We start from the raw sequence: 20,990 nt of genomic DNA, 5'->3' as shown, positions 1-20,990 counted from the left end.
TCATGAATTTTACCCTCTATATAAACTGTTGTACTTGTGAATAAAGTTGAGTCAATTTGGGAAGACAACCTGAAGCAGTCTCTGTTTTCTTGTTCTCCCAAGCTGCTCCCGAGCTCGTACTAACACGCTGAATGGCATGCTTGAATATTACTTGAGAATATATTTGACTGTGTTACAGACTAAGGGACATTCTCTGCTGATAGGTGAAGGTACATTCTCTGCTGATAGACGTCCACGCCTCGGAGGAAGCCGATCCACGGATTAGGCCCTGGAAACCGTTTCCTTCATATACAATCAGAACAAAATTAACATATGCCAGGGGGTGTAATACAAAGAATTACAAACATTCAAATAATTTGTAATTACTACAAATAGTAATAGTTTTCATAGCCTTTTTGTTAAGTGATCCACTATAAAATGGCAGGCCGAGTAGCCCAAGCCTTTCAACTTCCAAAGACGGACGGAAGAAATACATCAAAAAATGGCAACTGTCTCCGCTAACACTGAACAGGACAAACACCCTTGGCCGCATATGCAAAGCATGTTTCACTTTAAAGGAGTACAAAAGGACAGCTATATAATGCGGTGTCTTCTGTGTGAGCCAAAGCAAACCGACGTTTCAGCGTACAAAAACTCAACATCTAACCTGAGGAAACATGTTGCGGTAAGTTTGCTTTAAATTTCTTTTTTTTTTAGCTGTGGTTAAGTGGATGTCAGTAGTGATGGGCAGATGAAGCTTCATGAAGCACTGTAGATTTCCGGAGGAAGGGTCATAACAACCATCTGCCTCTCTTCATTGGCAGTGAGGCGGTGGAGAGGGTGAGCAGTTTTAAATTCTTGGGGGTAACTGTAACTGAGGACCTGTCCTGGGGCAACCATATCACCTTAGTTGCACGGAAGGCCCAACAGCGCCTCTACTACCTGAGGAGACTGCGGAGCGCACACATTCCCAGACCTCTGATGTTGAACTTCTACAACTGTGCCATCAGCAGCGTTCTGACGCATGGATTTCTAGTGTGGTTCCCCAGCTGCACCAAGGCCGACCAGCAAGCACTCCAGCGGGTGGTGAAAGAAGCTGGCAGAATTATTGGAACAAGTCTGCCAGAGATCAGTAATATCTTCCCCACTCGCTGTCTGAGGAGGGTGCACAGTATCCTGCGGGACCAACATCACCCTGCGTACCACCTTTTCCACCTGCTGCCCTCAGGGAGAAGGTACAGGTCTATACAGGCCAGAACATCCAGACTGGCCAACAGCCTGTATCCACAGGCTGTGAGGCTCCTGAATTCTGCCCCCCTCCCCTCTCTGCCCTCCTCTCACGGACAATAACCATATCCAACTTCTCAATAGCAATGAACTGGTTTGCATTGGTGCATTATATCTTTATTCTCTTTCCCCCCTGCCCCCCCCCTTCTTTCTTAAATAGACAACCATCATATCTCACAGTATAATAATATTGAACGGGTTGCATTGTTGCATTTTGTCATGTTTCTCAGGTCTTTGTCTGAATGTCCTATGAACATTACCTGTCTTGTTCTCATGTTGTTGCTAAGGATTGTCTCATTACACTGAAGTCACACTGGGTTAAATATTTACACTTGGGTTTTAAGGGGTATTTTTTTTTTTACGGGTTGTACGGAAGCCCCAAACGCAATTTCATTGTTCTTTGACAATGACAATAAATACATACTTGACTTGACTTGACTTGACTTTTCATCCAATTGGTTCATCCCAGCGCAAAGCTTCTCGAAGCTTCATTTGCTCTAGTAGGACACCTACTGGACGTAAAAATATTAGTTGGCATGAATTTGAAGAGTGTGGCATTTTGCACACAGCCTGCAAATGTCAACAACAAAAGGAGTGTGTAAAACATGTATATTGTAGTGATGGCAGTATACTGTGTATATTTATACTGGCAGTATGGAAAATGATCATTTGAAAATGCTTAAAATGGAAATGATCATTTACTGTGAGGTGAGGTGTGGTTGGGGTGTGGACAGTAGTTGTGCTTTTGTAACGTTGAGGTATGGACAGCTACACATTGAGGCTTTGAGCCTCAGTCCTGCCTGTTCACATTTTATTCTATAAAAACTAAATTTTCACTGCTTTTATGGCCTTTTTAGTGGGGGGAACATAGCTAGGATTTAATGGTTTAACAAATCTTTTAAATCCTTTGTCCTCCACAATGCTAAATGGCTGGGAGTCCTCAATCACCATGCTAACCAGGTCTTCATCTATTTGAGATTGTTCTCCTGAGGAAAGACAATAAAGACAAAGCACAAATATAAACATCACACACGTAACTTATAACAGTTGTATAATATTGTTATATCATTTAGTAACATTACTGCATGCTATATTATCATGGCATTTGATGGCTCACCTGGTCTTGCTCCACAATCGGTGTTCCCCTTATTCTCATGCAAAGCTCTGTAGTGCCTAAGCATGGATGAGGTGTTGTTGTTATATCCCAGCTCCCTGGCACATAGCAAACACTTCACCTTGTACAAAAGTACAGACAGCTTAACATAAATTGTATTGCACCATCAGTATTATGAAAATATATCTTCTGTAGAAATTTACATACCTTGTTGGGAGGAATAAAATCAAAATGTTCCCACACAGGGGAGGACATCCTCCTCTTCTTAGCTGGCTCCATTCTCTCCTGACTTTCTCTCCTCACTCTCATAAACCTCCAAACTGTCTACAAACTCTCACTAACCGCAACTCTCCATCAAACACCTACATTTTTGAATGAAGTCTGAGGGGTTTATATCGCTGTCATATCTCGTGGCAAAGTTCGAACCACTTCATGAACCAGTCACGTGGTACAGCCGGGCAGCGAGGCTTCGGAAGTCATCATTTTCAGCTCCTCCCATAAATGAAGCAAGCCTCGATACGCGCATCGCGGAAACGCCCTCTCCATTACTCGACACAAGCTTTGAAACCTCGATACAGAACGTCACATCACTAGTGTTGTAATCTCATGATTCTAATAATGCTACAGATATCTGGAATATACATTCAAAGGTAATTCTAACAAAGATAATGTTTAATGTAGCCTTAGAAATGAAGCTTTCCGTTGTCTTTTTTTCCTATTTCCGTTGTGCTTTTGCAGCGCTTTTCTCTTTGTAGCATTTTTCTTTTTGCAGTGCAGCGTTTTTCTTGAAGTTGCAGTGCAGCGTCTTTCTTTTTGCAGCGTTTTCCTTTTTGCAGCATTTTTCTTTTTGCAGCGTTTTCCTTTTTGCAGCATTTTTCTTTTTGCAAGTGTTTTCTGAAGTTGCAGTCCGTTTGGCCTCTCAGGGCCACCGTACGTTTCAGCCCAATTTAACGTCACCGTGGTAGGAATTAGAATCAAACTTATGGGAAAGGAGACCCCTTGGACATCAAACAGCGTGATGAGAACTATTGAAAAGAAAAGAAAAAATCTTTGGAAAAAAATATCTAAGGAGAATTAATTTATTTTAGTCTGACCCCACTCCCATCCGCTAACATGGAGGAGGCGGGTTTATGACTTATACTGCAGGGGGCGATAGGGACGTTTTGGCTTCATTTTTAGGGAGCTGTCGCGTCGTCCATGTTTTCTACAGTCAATGCTCACACACATCACATACACTCCTTACTGCACCCAGTCACACGCAAGACAGTAATTCCCGCAACACAGAGAAAGAACTCACAGGACACTCTGCAAAATTCAAAGCTGTAGCTGTAGCATAAACAACAACAAACTGGGACTGTTTGTAATTCTGTCCTGGGGTTTATACAGGTGCAGTCATAAGTCATAGTCAAAGCTATAAATAAACCCAGCAGCTTCAAGATCATTTTTGCTCTGGCAAGATGGCAAGGCGGTCATATTCACTGCTTCAAGCACCTGACTATGTGAGGCACTCAGAGAGCGAAGATGACGAGGAATCCGCTGCATCAGTCTCCTCAGAGAATGACAGCATCACTACCAGTGATGAGGATTACCATCCAGTGCCCGATTCCTCTTCTTCAGCAAGTGAGAATGATACAAAGACAGCAGTCGAGGTAGAGCGGCTAATGGAAGAGACGGTAGGAGAAGCGGCAGACGCCGGGGCGCCGGGGGCCGAGTGGATGTCTCGTTCTGGGAATATTGAGTGGTTTCCCACTGCTGAGGAGACCATGCGCTACAATCCAGTACCCACTGGTATCACTCCAGGGCCCACCCTGTATGCAGTTACCCGCATTAGCACCCTGAGATCTGCATTTGACCTGTTTGTGACAGAAGAGATCATTCAGCTGCTGTGCACCTACACAAACCTGCATGGGAGGCGAAAGTGTGAGAATTGGAGGGATGTGGATGATGTGGAGATGAGAGCGTACATTGGGACTTTGATTCTCGCTGGTGTCTACCGCTCAAGGCATGAAGCATCGCGTGGTTTGTGGGCTGACAAGACCGGACGGGCAATATTCCGTGCTACAATGCCCCACTATCGCTACGCCCAGATCAGCGCTAACATCCGCTTTGATGACAAGCTCGCCCGCCCGAGATGTTTCAGGAACGATAAGCTTGCTGCATTTCGCGTCCTGTGGGAAAAGTGGGTTGCTCGTCTCCCCCTGCTGTTCAATCCAGGAGTTGACGTCTGTGTCGATGAGCAGATGGTTGGATTCAAAGGTCGATGTGGATTTCGGCAGTATATGCCCAAGAAGCCTGCAAAATATGGCATTAAAATCTGGGTGATCTGTGATGTGGCAACCTCCTATGCTTGGAAGATGGAAATTTACACAGGAAAATCTGGAAGTTCCCGGGAAGTTAATCAGGGAATGAGAGTTGTGCTACAACTGACAGAGGGGCTCAAAGGACACACTGTCACTTGTGACAACTTCTTTACATCGTTCAGCTTGGCAGAGGAGCTGCTCAGAAGAAAAGTAGCTCTGGTTGGCACAATCAGGGGAAACAAACCAGAGCTCCCTCCCCAGCTTGTTCAGCTGAGACAGAGGAAGATTCTTTCATCTCTCTTTGCCTTCACCAAAACAACCATGGCAGTCTCCTACATGCCCAAGCAAGGGAAGAATGTGCTTCTTTTGAGCACAAAGCATAGGGAACCAGCAGTCAGTGATGGGGAAAAGAAGAAGCCAGCAGCAATCCTTGATTACAACAAGTGTAAAGGTGGAGTGGATAACCTAGACAAGGTTGTCGGCACCTACAGTTGTCGGAGGAAAACCAGTCGCTGGCCACTGGCTCTGTTCTACAATCTTCTGGACATCTCAGCATACAATGGCTTTGTCCTGTGGAAAGCAGTGAATCCTGAGTGGGAGTCCACCAAGACCCACAAACGAAGGGTGTTCCTGGAGGAGCTGGGCTACATGCTGGTGACTCCAGAAATTGCAAGACGGCCTTGTGCCCCACGCTCAAAAGCAGCCGCTGCTATTGTTGCTGAGATACAGCAGTCAGAATCAGAAACAGAGTCTGACCCAAAGCCCATCAACAAAACGAGGAAAAGGTGCGAACTGTGTATAAACAGAAGAAGAACGGCAACCACTTGCTCCAGCTGTGAAAAGAGTGTCTGCAAAGATCACTCTGCTGTGGTTTGCGTGTCCTGCCTTCCCTGAGTACACGTGTACACACACACACACACACACACACACACACACACACAGAGAAAGAGGATGTATTTTGTACAAACAAGCAATAAAAGGCCGTTTTTGGCATGACTAACAAAGTGGGAGTTTCTTTTATTGGGGTCATTACTCACAGGAATAAAAATGGTTTTCATGACTAGGACTGGTTTTCATTTAAAAAATGAAGTTGGTCTAAGTAGAAAAATGTTTTAATATATAATAATTTTATAGTATTCTGTAAATGTAAACAAGGGGTGGCCATTTTTGGCCACGGACGGTCTGAGAGGGAGTTTTTTTGTTTTTCTGCCACTGCAGAAAAACAAATGTTGCATAAATGTCATTGATGCTGTTAATTATTGCATCTAACCTTCATCATGGTTAGCAAATAAATCAGATGGCATGTATTATTTAGAAAAAAACTGGGATTTTATGATTTTCTCAATTTATGAGTTATGATTATGTGCTCTAACTGATATTTAAAGGGTTAAATTTCAGAATTTTAATGAAATTTTGATTTTCATGAACAGCCCTGATGCTAATCTAAAAAAATCATGTTAAAAAAACTGGACATTTTTCTTAATATATATGAATTCTATAGCATTTTGTAAATGTAAACAAGGGGTGGCCATTTTTGGCCACGAACAGTTTGAGAGGGAGTTTTTATGTTTTTGCTCTCTCTGCACTAAAAATTACAGACCTAATCTGTAGGTGGCCACGAACAAGCTGAAAGGGTAGCGATTTTGATCAGACTCAGAGGGTTAATCAGTCTGTGGGTATCATCAGCTCTGATCCTGTTCCCCCAGCAGACCACAGTACAAACTGCACTCACCACTGGTGAGTCTCCATCTGCACATACTGAAGGATTTACAGCTTACTTAGGAAAGAGCCTGCTCATCTCCCAATAATTCCCGTTTTGCTCTTCCAGTTCAGCCTGTTATCCTTAAGGACACCCAAGTTCTTGTACTTCTAGACTTGGATTCAGATGCAGAGCTCTGTACGTCTCCTCCTGGCAATAACTAACACACAGAACAATGAATGTAGTATCGACTTTGTCATAAAACCCTAAAAAAAAAAAAAAGAAAAAAAAAAAAAAAAAAAAAGACTGATCCAAATGCACTCTTGTGCCATTTGTATAGTTGTATGCCCTAGTCATTGTAGTATTGTGATTGAGATGGTGGGAGGGAAAACAAAACAGAACAAAAATGCAAAAGAAAAAAAAAAAAGATCACTTTAGAAACATTTTAATAATTTTTTACAAAATATACAAGTTCAACGAAGTCCCCCCCCCCCCCTCCCCTCCACAAACATGGCTTATCCCATTATACATTTTATATACAACATTGTAAAAATGCTCAAAATAAAATCCTCCAAAACAAATGGGTGATCATCTACAAGGGGCTATACAAAATAGCCATGAAACACTTGATATACCGATTTACTCGAGACATTTGGCACATTTACAGTGGTGGCTACAAAAACCAGGAGGACATTCATGGCCTGCCATGTAAGGGCTTCTAAATGTCTTCATCACGGACAAGTAAAAGTTCAAGTTTAGAGAAAACCCTAAGCTGGGGAAGGATAACCTAATGACAGTGGTTGGAGTGGTTTTTAAAAACATTGCCTGGACAGTGTATGACCCAGACCTGATGTTACGTGTTCATCTTCCTTTTCTTCAGGCGTTCCCGCCAGTCCTCGGGCAGTGCCTCAAAGTTGGCATTCTTTGAAGCTTTTCCTCTGTAAAAATTGAAAAAAAGTTACATTTATAATCACTGAAATAAGAGTAAAACTGGGCGAGAAAGCAGTAAAAACAAGTAAAGCTCATTTTAAAAAATAAAAAAATGAAAACCTAAAGTAAAAGGAAAGGGCATAACCACATACGTGCTGAGCTGCTGTTGCTTCCACTCTTCAATACTTTTCTTGTTGAGCAGATCTCTATCTTCATCACTGGAACTGCTCTTTTCTTCCTCATCCAACTCCTTCTGTATACTCTGCCACTTCTTCACCAGAGAAGGCATTTTGGTCTTACTTTTCTTGGGCTAGAGAGAGAGAAGTGTGTCAAATGGAAAACGTGAACTGCATGTTTTCCTGAATGTCATTTTAAGTATTGCATCAAAGGGACGGCTTCATGGAAAGGAATTTTTTTTTGAGAACAATTAGTCTAACAAAAGACAAACCATGATGAACACTCCGGAATGAAAGACTTCTCGGTCAGCTGATTTTAACTCCAATACTAACCTTATCCTTTTTGGTTTTCTTGCTCTTGTCTGTGGGCAGAGTTTTTGCCCCAGTAGGTTCAAAGGGTGGCTGAGATGGTGGCAGTGGTGGTTGTGGAGGCAGAACTGGGACAGGTGGAGCTGGAGGTTCACAAGGTACCAAAGGGGCAGTGACGGCCGGCATACCCCAGTAGGCAGTTGCTGACATTAGAGGGGCTGCAGACAAGGAGAAACTTTATTGCTACTTTGTAAACATATTAAATTAACCAATTGTGTACATGTACTGTCCCTTATTCAGGGTAGCTTTGCCTTTTGTTTTCATTATGATGGACGTGTAATGAAACTTTTTTTTTTTTTTTTTTACCTGCACTGGCAGCTGGCTGGGTGTACAGAATGGGACTGCTGCCAATTGTAATGGTTTTATTCATCTGACCAGCTTTACGTTTTTGACCCTTTCCCAGGGGACCCGATGACTCGACAGCCTGTGTAAATGACAACAAATACAATATAAAGCTAAAGCTGATGGCTGTTCTTCTGAAAAAAATGAAAACACTAATGTAATTAGAATCATAACTACTTCCACACCTTCGTGCTAGCAGAGCCTGGCGGCAAAGGAGGCTTCCCACTGCCATCTTCCTCAGTTCCAGGGGCTGGAGGCTCTTCATCATTGTCATCATCCATCTCCATCTCCACCTCCATGATCTCTCCATCACTGTCAGGAGGGGGAGGTGGGGGAGGTGGTGAGCCTGGGGGGAGTGGTGGAGGTGGGGGGTAGTTGGATGGTGGAGGAGGGCTGTCAGGAAGTGGAGGTTGGGATGGGGACCAGAAGGATGATGGATTGGGCTGAGGAGGTAGTGGTGGCGGGGCAGTAGGAGGACATGTAGATCCTTTGTTTAAAAATAAAACAATAAAAAAAAAAAAATAAATAAAAAAAAAAAAAAAAAAAAAAAAAAAGGGAGATTAACATTATTATGCAATTACAGCAAAGAAATATGTATTGAACAGACTTTATTGCAGTTATTTTCCTTTCCACTCCCCAGTAATTTTCTCCTAGTCTAAGATCAGCAGCAGTAATAACAGATTTACCTGTGACACCTGATGCACTTGTTTTGGTATCCACCTGGCTTGAAGTCTGTGTCTGAGTACCCTCGCCATCTTTCAGGTCCTCCTCCTTGTCATCCTCTGTTGGAAAATCCCACTGGGAGGCACCGGTCCGGTCCTTCACATAGAAATACCGCCTGTGCTCTCTAGAGAGTGGGACAACAGAGATAGAAGGCACAAGTCTCAACCACTGGTCTACATACTTGCTGTGTAGCTTGATACCCTGGGACAGAAGGGCAAGGGAGTGGACAGTATGGCCACAATTAAGGACTAGGAATGTTGGTATGGACAGTGCTTTTAACTGTCCTGAACAAAGGCCGAATTAAGAGTGTGGTTATGGTTGTGGATAGGGAACCCACCTTGCTCTCAGGAATAAATAAACAAACAAATCATCTCTAGGTCCTGAAAGCAGCATTCAGCAGCTCACACCATGGTTGTCACATTTCTTTTGTTTTAGACAACCATTCCCTCCCAGACACAGGAAGACGCCGGGGAGGAAGTACCATTATTATTATCAGCAGCAGCAGCAGCAACAACAATCATAGGGCATAAAATAAGAAGCACAAATTCAACTCATTTTATGTCAGAAAGAAGTAAATGGAAAAACAGGAAAACATATGAAATAGAGTTGGTCTGACCTGCTGGATTCCCGTCATTGCTCCATCTTCACCTTTTATTTGATGCGTGACACTCGTCGCTTCCAGGGCATCACTCTTTCAGCATTGCATTCAGGGGGTTGTAGTCCTGTAAAGTGCAAAGCTGTCCCACACAACCAAACCTTCCTACCATACACCCCCTCCCAGTTTTTCCACTGACTGGACCCATAATCAGTTTACAAATGCCCTTTTACAACAAAAGGCTTAAGAGTCTGTTAAGGGACTAAGAGTTCTCTCTGTGGCAGGTGTATTTAACACGAAGCAGGCAGGCCCAGAGTGGATGCTCCCTTATCAGTGTACGCAAAGGACTGCATCACAAAAACCTGAAGAGTCTGTTTCTGGTAAGTATTTTGATCCACTCGGACTGGTTAAGCTTCTCCCCAAGTCATGTTACAAAGTCTGCAACCTCAGCACTGAGGGATGTGTAGTCACACGGTAAGATTTTTGGGGGGCTGGGGAGTTTAGAGATGTGAAAGGTAAGGAGCGCGTACCTGTCCCAGTGGCAGGACCAGCCTTTAGGGGTGGCGTTAAGTTCGTAATATTTTATGTGTTCGGCAGCTTCCTGCAGCCGGCGGCGAAGATAGACTCCATTCAGAGCGCCCTCCCTCCAATCAGCAACCCGTGTCTGGGGGAAAAATGAAATAAAGAACAAAAGAAGAAAGACAAGAGGGACAGAGACAAAAATTAGACAAAAGCCCATAAAATATAACTAAAGGGCTCAAGAGACAGATACAGACAGAAGAGCTGCAGGATAGATGAGTAATATGGAAGAGTAATTACAGCAAGTTTCCAGAATGACACCTTATGATGAATTATTATGAAGATTTTAAATATTAAATACTACCGCGTGCCTGTGCAAAATCATGTGAAACAAAATTAAATGTTAAATATTTTAAAAGTCGCATTAGAAAAGCAGCAAATGGAAGTTAGGATGACATTGCTTAGAAAATGAATATCCACGCACCTCAGTTTGTAGCAGAAGCAGCTGAAAGTTTGAGATCCCTTTCTTATTTATCCCAAGAAACTCCATCTTGCTGATTAAGGTGTTTGCCAGTTCACCGATCTGAAACTACATTTTTTACCATTAAAATACTTCTCAAAAGAGAGTGCACAATTACTGTTTGTTAGTAATAGTAGTAGTGTTGTTACCTTGAGCTCAGGAGTTTCCTCTTTGAGCTCAGATGTCTCCCCCTCCTCCTTCACGGAAGGTTTTGAACCCATTTTGTCCTCAGAATTTTCCACTTCATTGTCTTCTCCTTCCTCAACACTTTCTAAGACTTTAGGAAGTGCTACAAGAAACAAGAGAGGCATAAAATTATGTAGATAGAATTTTTTTTATGTTATTCCACCCACTTCTCTCATGTGTTAATGTTTAAACTAACCGGTCTCTGTGTTATCCGGTATATCTGAGCTTCTACTGTTAGAGTCGGGGCTGGCAGCACTGAGGAAAGAAGTCTTCCACCGGTTCTTCTTCAGCAGAACACCACGAGGACCGGAGGCTTCTTGGCTATTCTCAGAACAAGGACTGGAGCCCCCAGCACTGACATCACCCTCCTCCAGTGCTCGTAGCTCAGCCTAAGAGTCAGGTGTTTGATTATTCTGTGTGCCAAAAGAAAGTTTCAAAGATATTCCTTTTGCTGCATTAAATACACACCTTTTTCCTTTCCAGAGCCAGTTCTAACTCCATGGTGTCCTCTTCTGCCTCTTCATCACCTTCAGAGTTGTCTCCAGATTGCTTCTTGGTGCATCCATCTTTCTGGACAATGGGAGCTGAGTCTGAGTCCCTCAGAGGGGTAGAAGGAGATCCTGTAAGACGAACGCCATCTCCGTCAGAATCCAAGCTATTCTCACTCTCATCCAGGCCTTTAAGCAGTCTCTTCCTCCATTTCTCTTCTGCTTCCTTCACTTCAGAGGGGATCAGAGGAGCGAGGAGTGCTGCAGCAACTCCCTGGCGCTCTTCCTCTTCACTTGTGAGGCCTACAACGCTTTCAATTACCTCCTTTAAAGAAAAACACAGTGCAAGTCATATTTAGTATCAAAGTGAGAGTATTTAAACAAAACAGAAACTAGCTGAATAGTTGAATTGGGGACAGATGGAACATGCCTTTACTTTTGTCTCTTTTGCTGATGTTGTTGTGGCAGCAGATACAGCATTTTCTTCTGTGCAATAACCTGCATGAGCTGTGCCATTTCCATTGACACTCGAGCTATAAATAAAAGCAGAATACCCACAATTATCAGGTGTCAGAAATAAACATAATTTTCAAACACTTTGTTTAATACTCTTAATGTCTCCTACCTGTTGGTATAATGTCCCAGGCTTTGCACCTGATCAGCTAGATAGTGTGGCAGCTCCCAGGACACTTCATTGGTCAGTGTGTTCCAGTAATAATAGCAACCAGAGTTCTCGTCCCACACCTCCTGCCAGTCTCCCATCTCTACACCCACTGAAATACAAGCAAATACAGGGGACTTTAAAAACCACCAAAACATAATCTCAAAAATTAACAAACAAACAAAATAAGACAAAAAAAACCCCTCCAGTGTTCTCAGTTAGAGCAAAGAAGATATTAACAAAAAAATAAATAAATCGGCTGCGTTTAATGGTTAGTAGACATCAATATCAAACCGTCCCTTTTGAAAGTAACCACTGCGTGATTGATCTCTTTATATAATCAATGTAGCACATTGTTAAATACTTTATGTAATCAAGACTATAACATTAGAAAAATACAGTTTTCTTTTCATATGAATATAAATACATTAATATACAAATTATTTTTGGTGAAGAAATATAAATCAGTTCACTAAGGACATGCACACTTGATATTTTAATGCAGCAGAGATAATTACCGCCGGCTAGTGAGTACTGTGTATTGTACTCAAAGTCTGTGCCTTGCTGATTCTGTCCTTCACCAGCAGCTGGCTGCTGAGTATTAACCTCAGGTTTGGGTGGAGTAGCACTTGGAACTGACTGATGAGTTGGTGCATCATCTGAACTTGGCTGAGTTGTGATTGCATCAATTTCCTGCAACCAGAAAACACAGACGGCAAGTTTTTAGTTGCGTGAATAAACCACACGGGTCAAAGCACTAGGCTTTACATAGAGTATATGATTTAATAATGAATAAGGAGCTCAGAGAGTATAAAATCTGCATAAGTTATTTGAAAAATCAGGAAAAACAAACAATTTTATAAAGTTATGAAGTAGAAGTTGACTTTAACCTACTTGTCATTAATCTACACCTTTATTAGCTCAACATAAATAATAAGAGACTGGCTTACAGTATCCTCATCATACTTACAGCCATGAAATTGGCCAGTGTGCTGTCGATGTCACCTGACTGATTGTGTTGAGAATTTGCGGCTGACCGATGAGAATCTCCCGCATCCTCTTCATCGCTATCCTCATAGGCTCCGAGCAAAGACAACCCCTCTACAAGGGAAAGCAAAAAAGCTTTGTTCAGCGAAATGAAATAAAGTCTTGAATCTGCTGCTTGAGAATGACTGCAGCAACACACACGAAAAGAGAGAGGGAGAGAAAAACACTTCACCTGTAGCTTTTACTGCTGGAGCCTTGATGTTTGTGCGTCTCACGAATCTATGCCCATCCCCATCCTGTTCATCTGGGGAAAAAAACCAAAGTTTTGTAGTAAAGTATTGTCGCTTTTAACATTACAGGTATTCATAGACTAAATAAAAAGCATCGCGGTCTAAGGGTATCGATCCCACAGATCATTCCCCCATTTCTTTTTGGCTAGCTGATCCTATCCTATCTTCTAACATATTTTGTAAGATAAAGTGATGATGTTCCCCGAACTGTTAGCTTAGCGCACTAGCCTATAGCTTCTGGTAGAAGCTAAAATTAGAAAAATAATTCATAATAACTACAGCTCTCAGCTGCAGTTTCTCAGCGACGGTGTATATTTGCAGCATATGTTAAGTAACTGGACAGCTAAATATAAAAATAACAGTATTATTGTAATTAATGATAATCAGATGAGCCCGTTGTTCGCACCTCAGGTATTTAGCACTAGGCTAGCCTGCCGCTAACATGCTACTGAGATAAAATACCATCAGATCCCGAGGGCGCTTCTTCTCTCTCTCCAACATTCACGCCGCGGTTCCCGGGTGGGGAAAGCTGCAATATAGTTCTCCGACCGACGGCTCCTCCAGGGAGGCGACTTTTCTTCCCCATCTCTGTTTATGTGTTTGTAGGCCTGCTTCCTTCGCTGGCGACGTTAATTACTGCTTTTTTTCTACGTCGCTGCTTCGAGCTGGCACAAAAGCTTTTCACTTCCGGTTCACGGTGTAGTGTTTTGAGCATAGTCTCCGGAAATTCACTGTGTAACCCGGTAGGCTAATTTGCTATCTTAAATTCACAGTCTGAGTGAAACCAACACAGTCCAGACTTTAGAAAAACAGGATATTTGTTTTTGCCGAGTAGTTTATTTCGCCCGTGACGGTAGCTGCAACTATCACGGTTAGCGTGTAGCCGGTTAACCAGACTTGAAATGGAGGGTGAAGATAAGCGATTACACGGTTATGGAGGAGACCCACCCACTGATGCATCAAGGTAGGGACCTTCCGCTGAGGCAGCGGTCCACGGGAATCCAAGGAGCAACGACTGTCCAGAACGGGACCAGAAGAAGGTCGGTGAGTTCCGGTTCGGAAACATTAGGAGGTGCCATGGGACCACTTCTGCACTGGCTGCACGATGTGGCAGCTGTCACGCTCCTCAAAGCCCGACGGACACTGCTTCAGGCAGCCATCCTTTTTTGTGTCCTAGTGCTGCTGCTCTGGGTGTCCATCTTTCTCTATGGGAGCTTTTATTACTCTTATATGCCTACCGTGAGCTTCTCCACCCCAGTGCACTTCTTCTACACTGCTGACTGTGATACCTCGGAGACGAGACTTTGCTCCTTCCCCACAGCCAACATCTCTTTCATGAAGAATGGCAGAGATCAGGTGATGGCCAATGGTCAGCCTTACCGAATATCTTTGGAGTTGGAAATGCCTGAATCGCCAGTGAATGAAGAGCTGGGTATGTTCATGGTAAAGATGTCTTGTTATACCAAGGGTGGAATGACTGTCTCATCAGTTGGAAGATCTACAATGCTGCATTACCGCTCTAAGCTTCTGCAGACTATGAGTACCTTAGTGTTCGCTCCTCTTCTCGTCACTGGCATGGCGGAGCAGAAGCAGCTCATAGAGGTGGAGCTGTTCTCAGACTTCAAGACCAACGCTTATCAACCCACTATTGGTGCAGTCATTGAGATCCACTCAAAACAGGTTCAGATCTACTCATCTCAGCTCCGTATCCACGCTTACTTCACTGGTATTCGATATGTTCTGTATAACTTCCCCCTGACATCTGCAGTGATTGGCGTAGCGACCAACTTTGCCTTCCTCAGTGTCATTGTGCTGTTCAGCTACCTGCAGTTTATATGGGGTGGACTCTGGCCTCCAGATCAAGTGAGAGTCAGGGTTATGATGGGAGACGACACCCGCATCCAGCAGAGGAGAGAAGAGGTCCGAAAGCGCATGGAGAGGGAAAACTCTCAGAAGGAACTTAATTCTTCTAAAGTGACTGGATCTGTGAGTGAGTCATCTGATTTTCAGGAGACTGGCACAGGCACTGAGCTGTCAAAGAATGCCTCTGTAATCCCAGATTCCTTGGGGCCTGATGTTCCAGATAGCAAGGAAGAGGAGTCTCATGAGTCTGATGGGCCAGAGGTGGAAGAGAATTCTCCACCTCAGCTGGGTGAAACAGTACTACGGCAGAGACCTGGACCCTGGATGAGCCTTTGAACCCTGTCACCTCACACAGTTACAGTACCTGTAGGATATGCTTATATATTCCATTATCACTCTTTAGCAGTTTGAATGTGATTTGGCAGATCGTGATAGATTGAAGCATACCTACTGTTCCAATTTGATCAAATTCACATGCATGACTGTAATCAGTACTAGCCACATTGTTTTAGCTGGAACACTTCTCATTTTGACAAGAGGGTTTTTTTTGTAACTTTTAGTGCTGCTTATTTCTTTCTTCTGGTCTTACAATTCTTGTCTTTGTTACATTTGAGTTTATTCTTTCCCACATCAAGAGGTGTTACATTCCAGATCTGGCTTGTCTAACAGTATTCTCTATCGTCACATAATGCCAACAGCTTAACACACCCTTTTAAGTCAGTTCAATCTCCTCATGTGTTACCCTTACTTCTCAGTTCAAACATCATTAAATATGATGCCACTTTTGAAAGTAAATGCTTTGCAATTGAAACAAAACTGCAAAAGACTGATGCATTTTCTCAAAGGGTCATTGAGAGACCAATTAGATTTGGAAATTTTGGTGTAAAAAGACAGCTATGGTAAAAGGTGCAAAGAGCCCAGCCTGAGGGATCTAAAAAAAATTATGTTTTGTTTGTTTGTTTGTTTTTATATTATAAATACATGTTCTTTTTCAGTGTACCACATGACTTACCTAGTGTGGCATATTTAGTTAAAGCTTGACTCTTTTATACAGTTGTGGTTCATTTTATGAGGTCTTTATTATTAAGTGCACTTTGCGTTCTGCTGTTTGTTAAAAAATATTATTTATTCAGTTTTCATCACAACCAAGCACCAGAACATTTTAGATGGGTCTTTTAAGTAATATAAGTTTATTGATACATGTGAAACTTTCTTTATTTATCATTAATGACTATGGAGAATAAGAGGAATAGTAAAGTTACTGTAGAATTGAAGCTGATGTTAGTATGTGGCTCAGCCTCCATGTGTTTAACCTGCACTTCAGGGGTGCTTTGGATCCAAGTAAGTTTAAGTAAAGGAAGTGGGCAAGTTGTGTTTTCGTTGGACTTTGAACCAAAGATATTTATGTATGTAATATAATGCACTCATAATCTCTCATCTTGTATCCTGAGAAAATACGAGTAGATGTTATGTGTTAAACAAATTAAACACAGTTAACTTCTTTATTGTCACCATAATAAAGCAACTCTAGCTACCAACTGAATTTTTAATTCCTATAGAGAAATCTGATGACTGTCTTGCAGTCTTACAGTAAATTACTTAATAACAAATTTACATTACATTACATATACATTTGAGAAATGTAAAATCATCGACAAGATAAGTTAACTTGTATCTCCAGTAAACATGTCCTGAATACTGGGTTTTTAACATTTTAAACAAAAATATGTTTACTTCTTTTTGTTCCAATCTCTTGTACAGATAATTTACTGGAAATTCTAAGCAACTTCTGATGGCTAGTTCCAGCAGGGTACACAAAGCCCAAACTCGTTTCTTCAAACTGACAGTGAATTACACACTTATCAGATCTCAATCCCATAGCACCTTTGACATGTGGCGCTACAGGAGATTTTTATCATGTGATGCTATCATTTCAGCATAGACCAAAAGCTCAGAGGAATGTTTCCAGCATCTTGTTGAATCTATGCGAATTAACACAGTTTTTTAAGGGAAAAGCAGATTGAACCTGGTGCTAGCACAGTGTACCCAATAAAGTGGTCAGTGAGTGTGTGTGTGCAGAGAGAGCAGCAATGCAAACTCAAATGGTTTGTAATAAGTTGTGATCTGCAGATACTTAAAGGGTTAACATTGATGCTGTTGGCTTGTATTAAGCATGAAATCTATATATAGGTATGTGTCACACTTAAGCATAGATTAAATAACATTACAGCTATTGGTTTGAAAAAAATCCTGCAACTTCACATGACGTCTGATTTTGTTATAAAGGTAAAAACGTACCAAAACTCTGGTGAATGCTTTTGAATGACTAAACATAAAGATGTTTATACATTCACAAACCAAATTTAACTATACTGATTTAAAAAACAAAATAGGTGTTGTGTTTAATATAAGATTAAATAAGTTTATTCCATTGTTACATTAAAACATAATGTTAAGCACATAAAACATAACAAAATCAGATTGATATATATGTAGTTTATAATAGGACCATACAAATGTAAAAGATTACCTGAAATCATAATAAATACTATAATGTAATATAAGTATACATTTAGGTAAAATATTATGCATTCATATATTTAAAAAATCAAATACATATTTATAGAATAATATAAAGGTCTATGAAAGGTGGAAGCACAGAAACCAGTCGTAAATAATCACATTTCCAGAAGAAAAAACAATTTCAAGCCCTTTCAATCTTTTTTTTTTTTATGCATTTTGTTTAGAAAGTTTCCAAATGCCCAGATCATATATCGTGGAATTACTTTTAAGCTTGTTTACAGAACATTTTCCTGGTACACAGGGGAATTGCAAAATTGCATGTATGATCTGTTTCAAACCAGAACCTTACAGCAACGACATTATGGCCCATTAGCAGTCTTTATTCAAAGCCACAGCTCCAATCTAGTCGATGAATTATGCATTGGTCTGGATACAGAGTGCACTAATTGACTTAAACCATCCATCTCTGGTATTAAAATCCTCAGCAGGTGCAGATACTATCTTGCACTGCTGGAACAAAATGTTTTCTAATGCTTTGCATTGTAAAATCAGAAGTCACAAACTGTGAATTATACTGACTATAAAAGTATAAAAGTAGAAACTAATTCTCAGATCACTGGACAGCAACAGCTGCATGGCTGATTTACTAGAATAATGTTAATGCCTGTTTTGACACATTGCCTTGCAAACATACTATGTGAACTTGGCAATACACAAACAATATAATACATGCAACATTCCAGAGGGAAAAGATCAATTAAAAAGTTTACGGTGTTGAAATGAATAATTTCAAGGCATGCAGTCTTTTTATTTTGTTTTTTTAAATGTTGCTTTTATGTCGTGATTCAAATATCCCATTTTACAGACTATGCATTTTGGATTTCATTACTTTATGGCCTTTATAAGGACAGTTCAATCCAAAATAAAGTCATAATCCTAAGATATGTAAATGCAAACATAACTAGTATATCTAAAACTGGCCAACTCTCACCAAACAATCTGATAGACAAGTAGCACAGCAGGCCAGTTGAGGGTGTGTGTGTGTAGATTTGATTTCAGAGGTGAGCTTTCCCTTTTAAATGATTGGCTTTACCATATATGGACCAAATACCATCACCCTGACGGTATTTGTCATGCCACTCTGCTTTAAGTGCTCCAGGACGCCACTCGAGCCTGGCCAGTCAATCCCGGCTCCCCACAGCTGAAGGTCACTTTGGTCCTTAACCTTGAATGTTCTGTTGCTCTTCAGGATGGACTTCGACAACCTCAGCTGTAGTCTCACTTGCTGCTTTTGAAGCATCATCTTCCTGCTCGTCATCTGAGCTATCAGCCCATCGCCCAACCCTTCTGACTCCCTCAGCCACTGCTGGGGCATTAACACAGGGGTTGTGGTCATAGATCACAAGTTTTAACCCCTGCATGTGAGAAAGGCTAGGAAAATGACGTATTCTGTTCCGATCTACATCAACAACAGCCAGAGAGTGCATTTCAAGTAACACTGGTGGGAAATCTGGCAGTTGGTTCCCAGCAAGCCAAATACTTCGCAGCTCGTGCAGCCGTCCAAATTCTTTGGGTAAACTCCGTATCTGGTTATATCCGAGGTGCAGGGTCTTTAGATTTGAGAGCTCACAAACAACCTTAGGGAAAACAGTGAAGCAATTAGTCTCCAGCCACAGAGTGCTAAGTTCCCTAAGCTCTCTCAGCTCTACGGGGAGGTGATAAAGCCTGTTATTACCCAAGTAAAGAATACTAAGCTGGGGCAACCTGCATATGGCTAGTGGGAGCTCCTCAAAGCAGTTAAAATCAAGGGCCAGAAGCTGCAGCTTTCTCAGGCTCTGCACTTCAGCCGGTAAGCTGCTGAGGTTGTTGTCACTCAGGTAAAGCTTCACCAACTCATTGAAGAGACAGGCAGCAACAGGCAGCTTTCGCAGCTGTCGGCTATTCAGGTCCAGGGTCCGATCTAGTGGCATCTCCTTCAGGTCCCCAACTAAGAAGCGCTGGCAGCGTTCAGAAGGAATGAAGGCGAGAATACTTCTCATGGCATTGCCCATTTTTCTTACTGTTTCTGCCACAAGACTGTTACTCGACATCCATCTCCTTTATCTTCAAGTGAATTTCATGGTGTTCCATTAACACTCCTCCACTTCCCCTCTGCGTTTATTCATCTTGATAATCAAGAAAAAAGAAACAGTGAAATCATACAACAGCTTAGGAAGGAGGATGACACATCAGTTATATTATGAAGTGCATCCTTTAATGTAATAAAGGGGGTGTTGTGTCAAGGTAATATATAATAAAATTAAACAGAAAAACATTGTAAGTGTTAAGATGTTCATACAAAAAATTCAAAATACCTTCTTTCTAATGTCTTGCTGATGATATCCAGTATGACTCCCAGTATCTCCTACAGTAAGCCATTTGTTTATCCAACTTAATGAGCTGAAAACTTATTGTATTCCCTGGGCAGATATTTCCCAGTGCAGTCCTCTCACTATCTCTCTGTGGCTCCAAGCTCTGCCAGACTCTCATGGCTATAGCAACCACTAGCTCTCTCCTCCCCATTTGTGCCTAATGACTTTCCCCTCTTCTTCTCTGAGATGACAGAGGTGGGAGAGAGAGAAACAGGGAGGGGCAGGGTGACATGGATAAGCAGAATAAGTGCTTTGTGATGAAAGAGCAACAAAGGTAATTTGCATTCTGCTGTAATCATCCCAGAGGCAGTCTTGGGTGGAAGCCACTGGGCTCAACAGGTGAAATGTTCTTAGCAATTTGCCAGTGTTTGCAGGGATATCAGATTACTTTGATTAGAGTATACTATGTTTTCAGTTATGGAAAATCTCTGTAGATCTGTGTTTTGCCAATGCCACATTGTATAGTCTTGGAAATGGGTTCATTTAGAATGAACACATAGCAAGTCAAATCCTCCAAATCCAAACAATCTTCATGCAAGCTTATACTCAAAGATGAATATCCTGTAAGTAAGCTGGATATCTTACAAGAGGTGTGAAGTGTCCATGCTATCTGACATATCTTCATTGGGGCTATTTTCCAACTAGATAAAATTAGGAAGGGATTTCATTGTCCTTATCTGAGGGGGCAATAGTTGACCCTCATCTGCTTTCACTCACTGACACACTGTTTTTATCACTTTCCTGCAGCCACTTACTGCCAGAGCACAATAGTGTGACTGTCATAAAAGATCCTGTTCATATTAAAAATCTGGATATCTCACAGGAAGGGAAGCACAGATATAATATATGGTTCCAGGGTGAAGTAACTGGAATGGAAACATCATTAATTTTATACCTGCCTTTTCTACTGTAAAACCCATTTATTTCCCCCCCTTACACTAGGCTTACTTGTTGTTCCCAAAGCTTTCAGCTATGTCCAGTTCTTTTCCTCAGCAGATAAATAATGATGATTGATGGTTTGCCAAACA

At 41.7% G+C, this 20,990-nt stretch overlaps 3 protein-coding genes across 4 annotated transcripts; 1 reads left to right on the top strand and 2 right to left on the bottom strand.

The window, feature by feature from the left end:
• Positions 1 to 6,808: 6,808 nt before the first annotated feature.
• On the bottom strand, positions 6,809 to 13,845 carry fnbp4 (formin binding protein 4). Of its 2 annotated transcripts, none has more exons than XM_014411845.3 (17): positions 13,628 to 13,845; positions 13,108 to 13,179; positions 12,859 to 12,989; positions 12,407 to 12,581; positions 11,853 to 12,000; positions 11,658 to 11,760; positions 11,208 to 11,552; positions 10,936 to 11,128; positions 10,703 to 10,842; positions 10,518 to 10,622; positions 10,045 to 10,178; positions 8,883 to 9,043; positions 8,382 to 8,683; positions 8,161 to 8,278; positions 7,819 to 8,012; positions 7,462 to 7,619; positions 6,809 to 7,317 (listed from the first exon to the last, which is right to left on the bottom strand). In XM_014411845.3, exons 1-17 carry the CDS (start codon positions 13,749 to 13,751, stop codon positions 7,233 to 7,235), a joined length of 2,688 nt encoding a protein of 895 aa, XP_014267331.2. In that variant the 5' UTR covers positions 13,752 to 13,845; the 3' UTR covers positions 6,809 to 7,232. The 2 variants fall into 2 exon arrangements, with proteins under 2 accessions (XP_014267331.2, XP_014267332.2); XM_014411846.3 differs by having other exon boundaries at positions 11,664 to 11,760.
• A 49-nt stretch (positions 13,846 to 13,894) lies between these two features.
• Positions 13,895 to 16,562, top strand: LOC101470092 (seipin). The gene has a single exon (XM_004570807.6). It carries the CDS (start codon positions 14,099 to 14,101, stop codon positions 15,362 to 15,364), a length of 1,266 nt encoding a protein of 421 aa, XP_004570864.3. The 5' UTR covers positions 13,895 to 14,098; the 3' UTR covers positions 15,365 to 16,562.
• A 607-nt stretch (positions 16,563 to 17,169) lies between these two features.
• lrrc10 (leucine rich repeat containing 10) lies at positions 17,170 to 20,105 on the bottom strand. The gene is made up of 2 exons (XM_004570806.3): positions 19,906 to 20,105; positions 17,170 to 19,716 (listed from the first exon to the last, which is right to left on the bottom strand). Exon 2 carries the CDS (start codon positions 19,639 to 19,641, stop codon positions 18,772 to 18,774), a length of 870 nt encoding a protein of 289 aa, XP_004570863.1. The 5' UTR covers positions 19,642 to 19,716; positions 19,906 to 20,105; the 3' UTR covers positions 17,170 to 18,771.
• Between the last annotated feature and the right edge of the window lie 885 nt (positions 20,106 to 20,990).

Source organism: Maylandia zebra, linkage group LG7 (genome assembly GCF_041146795.1).
Source record: "Maylandia zebra isolate NMK-2024a linkage group LG7, Mzebra_GT3a, whole genome shotgun sequence".
In the NCBI taxonomy this organism is placed as follows: Eukaryota; Metazoa; Chordata; class Actinopteri; order Cichliformes; family Cichlidae; genus Maylandia; species Maylandia zebra.
This window is presented reverse-complemented; position numbering and strand designations above follow the sequence as displayed.

Excerpts from the sequence above, each read along its gene's own strand:
- fnbp4 (XM_014411845.3), bottom strand. The coding sequence starts at position 13,751 with ATGGGGAAGAAAAGTCGCCTCCCTGGAGGAGCCGTCGGTCGGAGAACT. Across the intron at positions 12,582-12,858 it reads CACTGGCCAATTTCATGGCT|GAAATTGATGCAATCACAAC; the intron begins GTAAGTATGATG and ends TTCTGGTTGCAG. Across the intron at positions 8,013-8,160 it reads CCAGCCAGCTGCCAGTGCAG|CCCCTCTAATGTCAGCAACT; the intron begins GTAAAAAAAAAA and ends CCTTGTCTGCAG.
- LOC101470092 (XM_004570807.6), top strand. The coding sequence starts at position 14,099 with ATGGAGGAGACCCACCCACTGATGCATCAAGGTAGGGACCTTCCGCTG.
- lrrc10 (XM_004570806.3), bottom strand. The coding sequence starts at position 19,641 with ATGTCGAGTAACAGTCTTGTGGCAGAAACAGTAAGAAAAATGGGCAAT.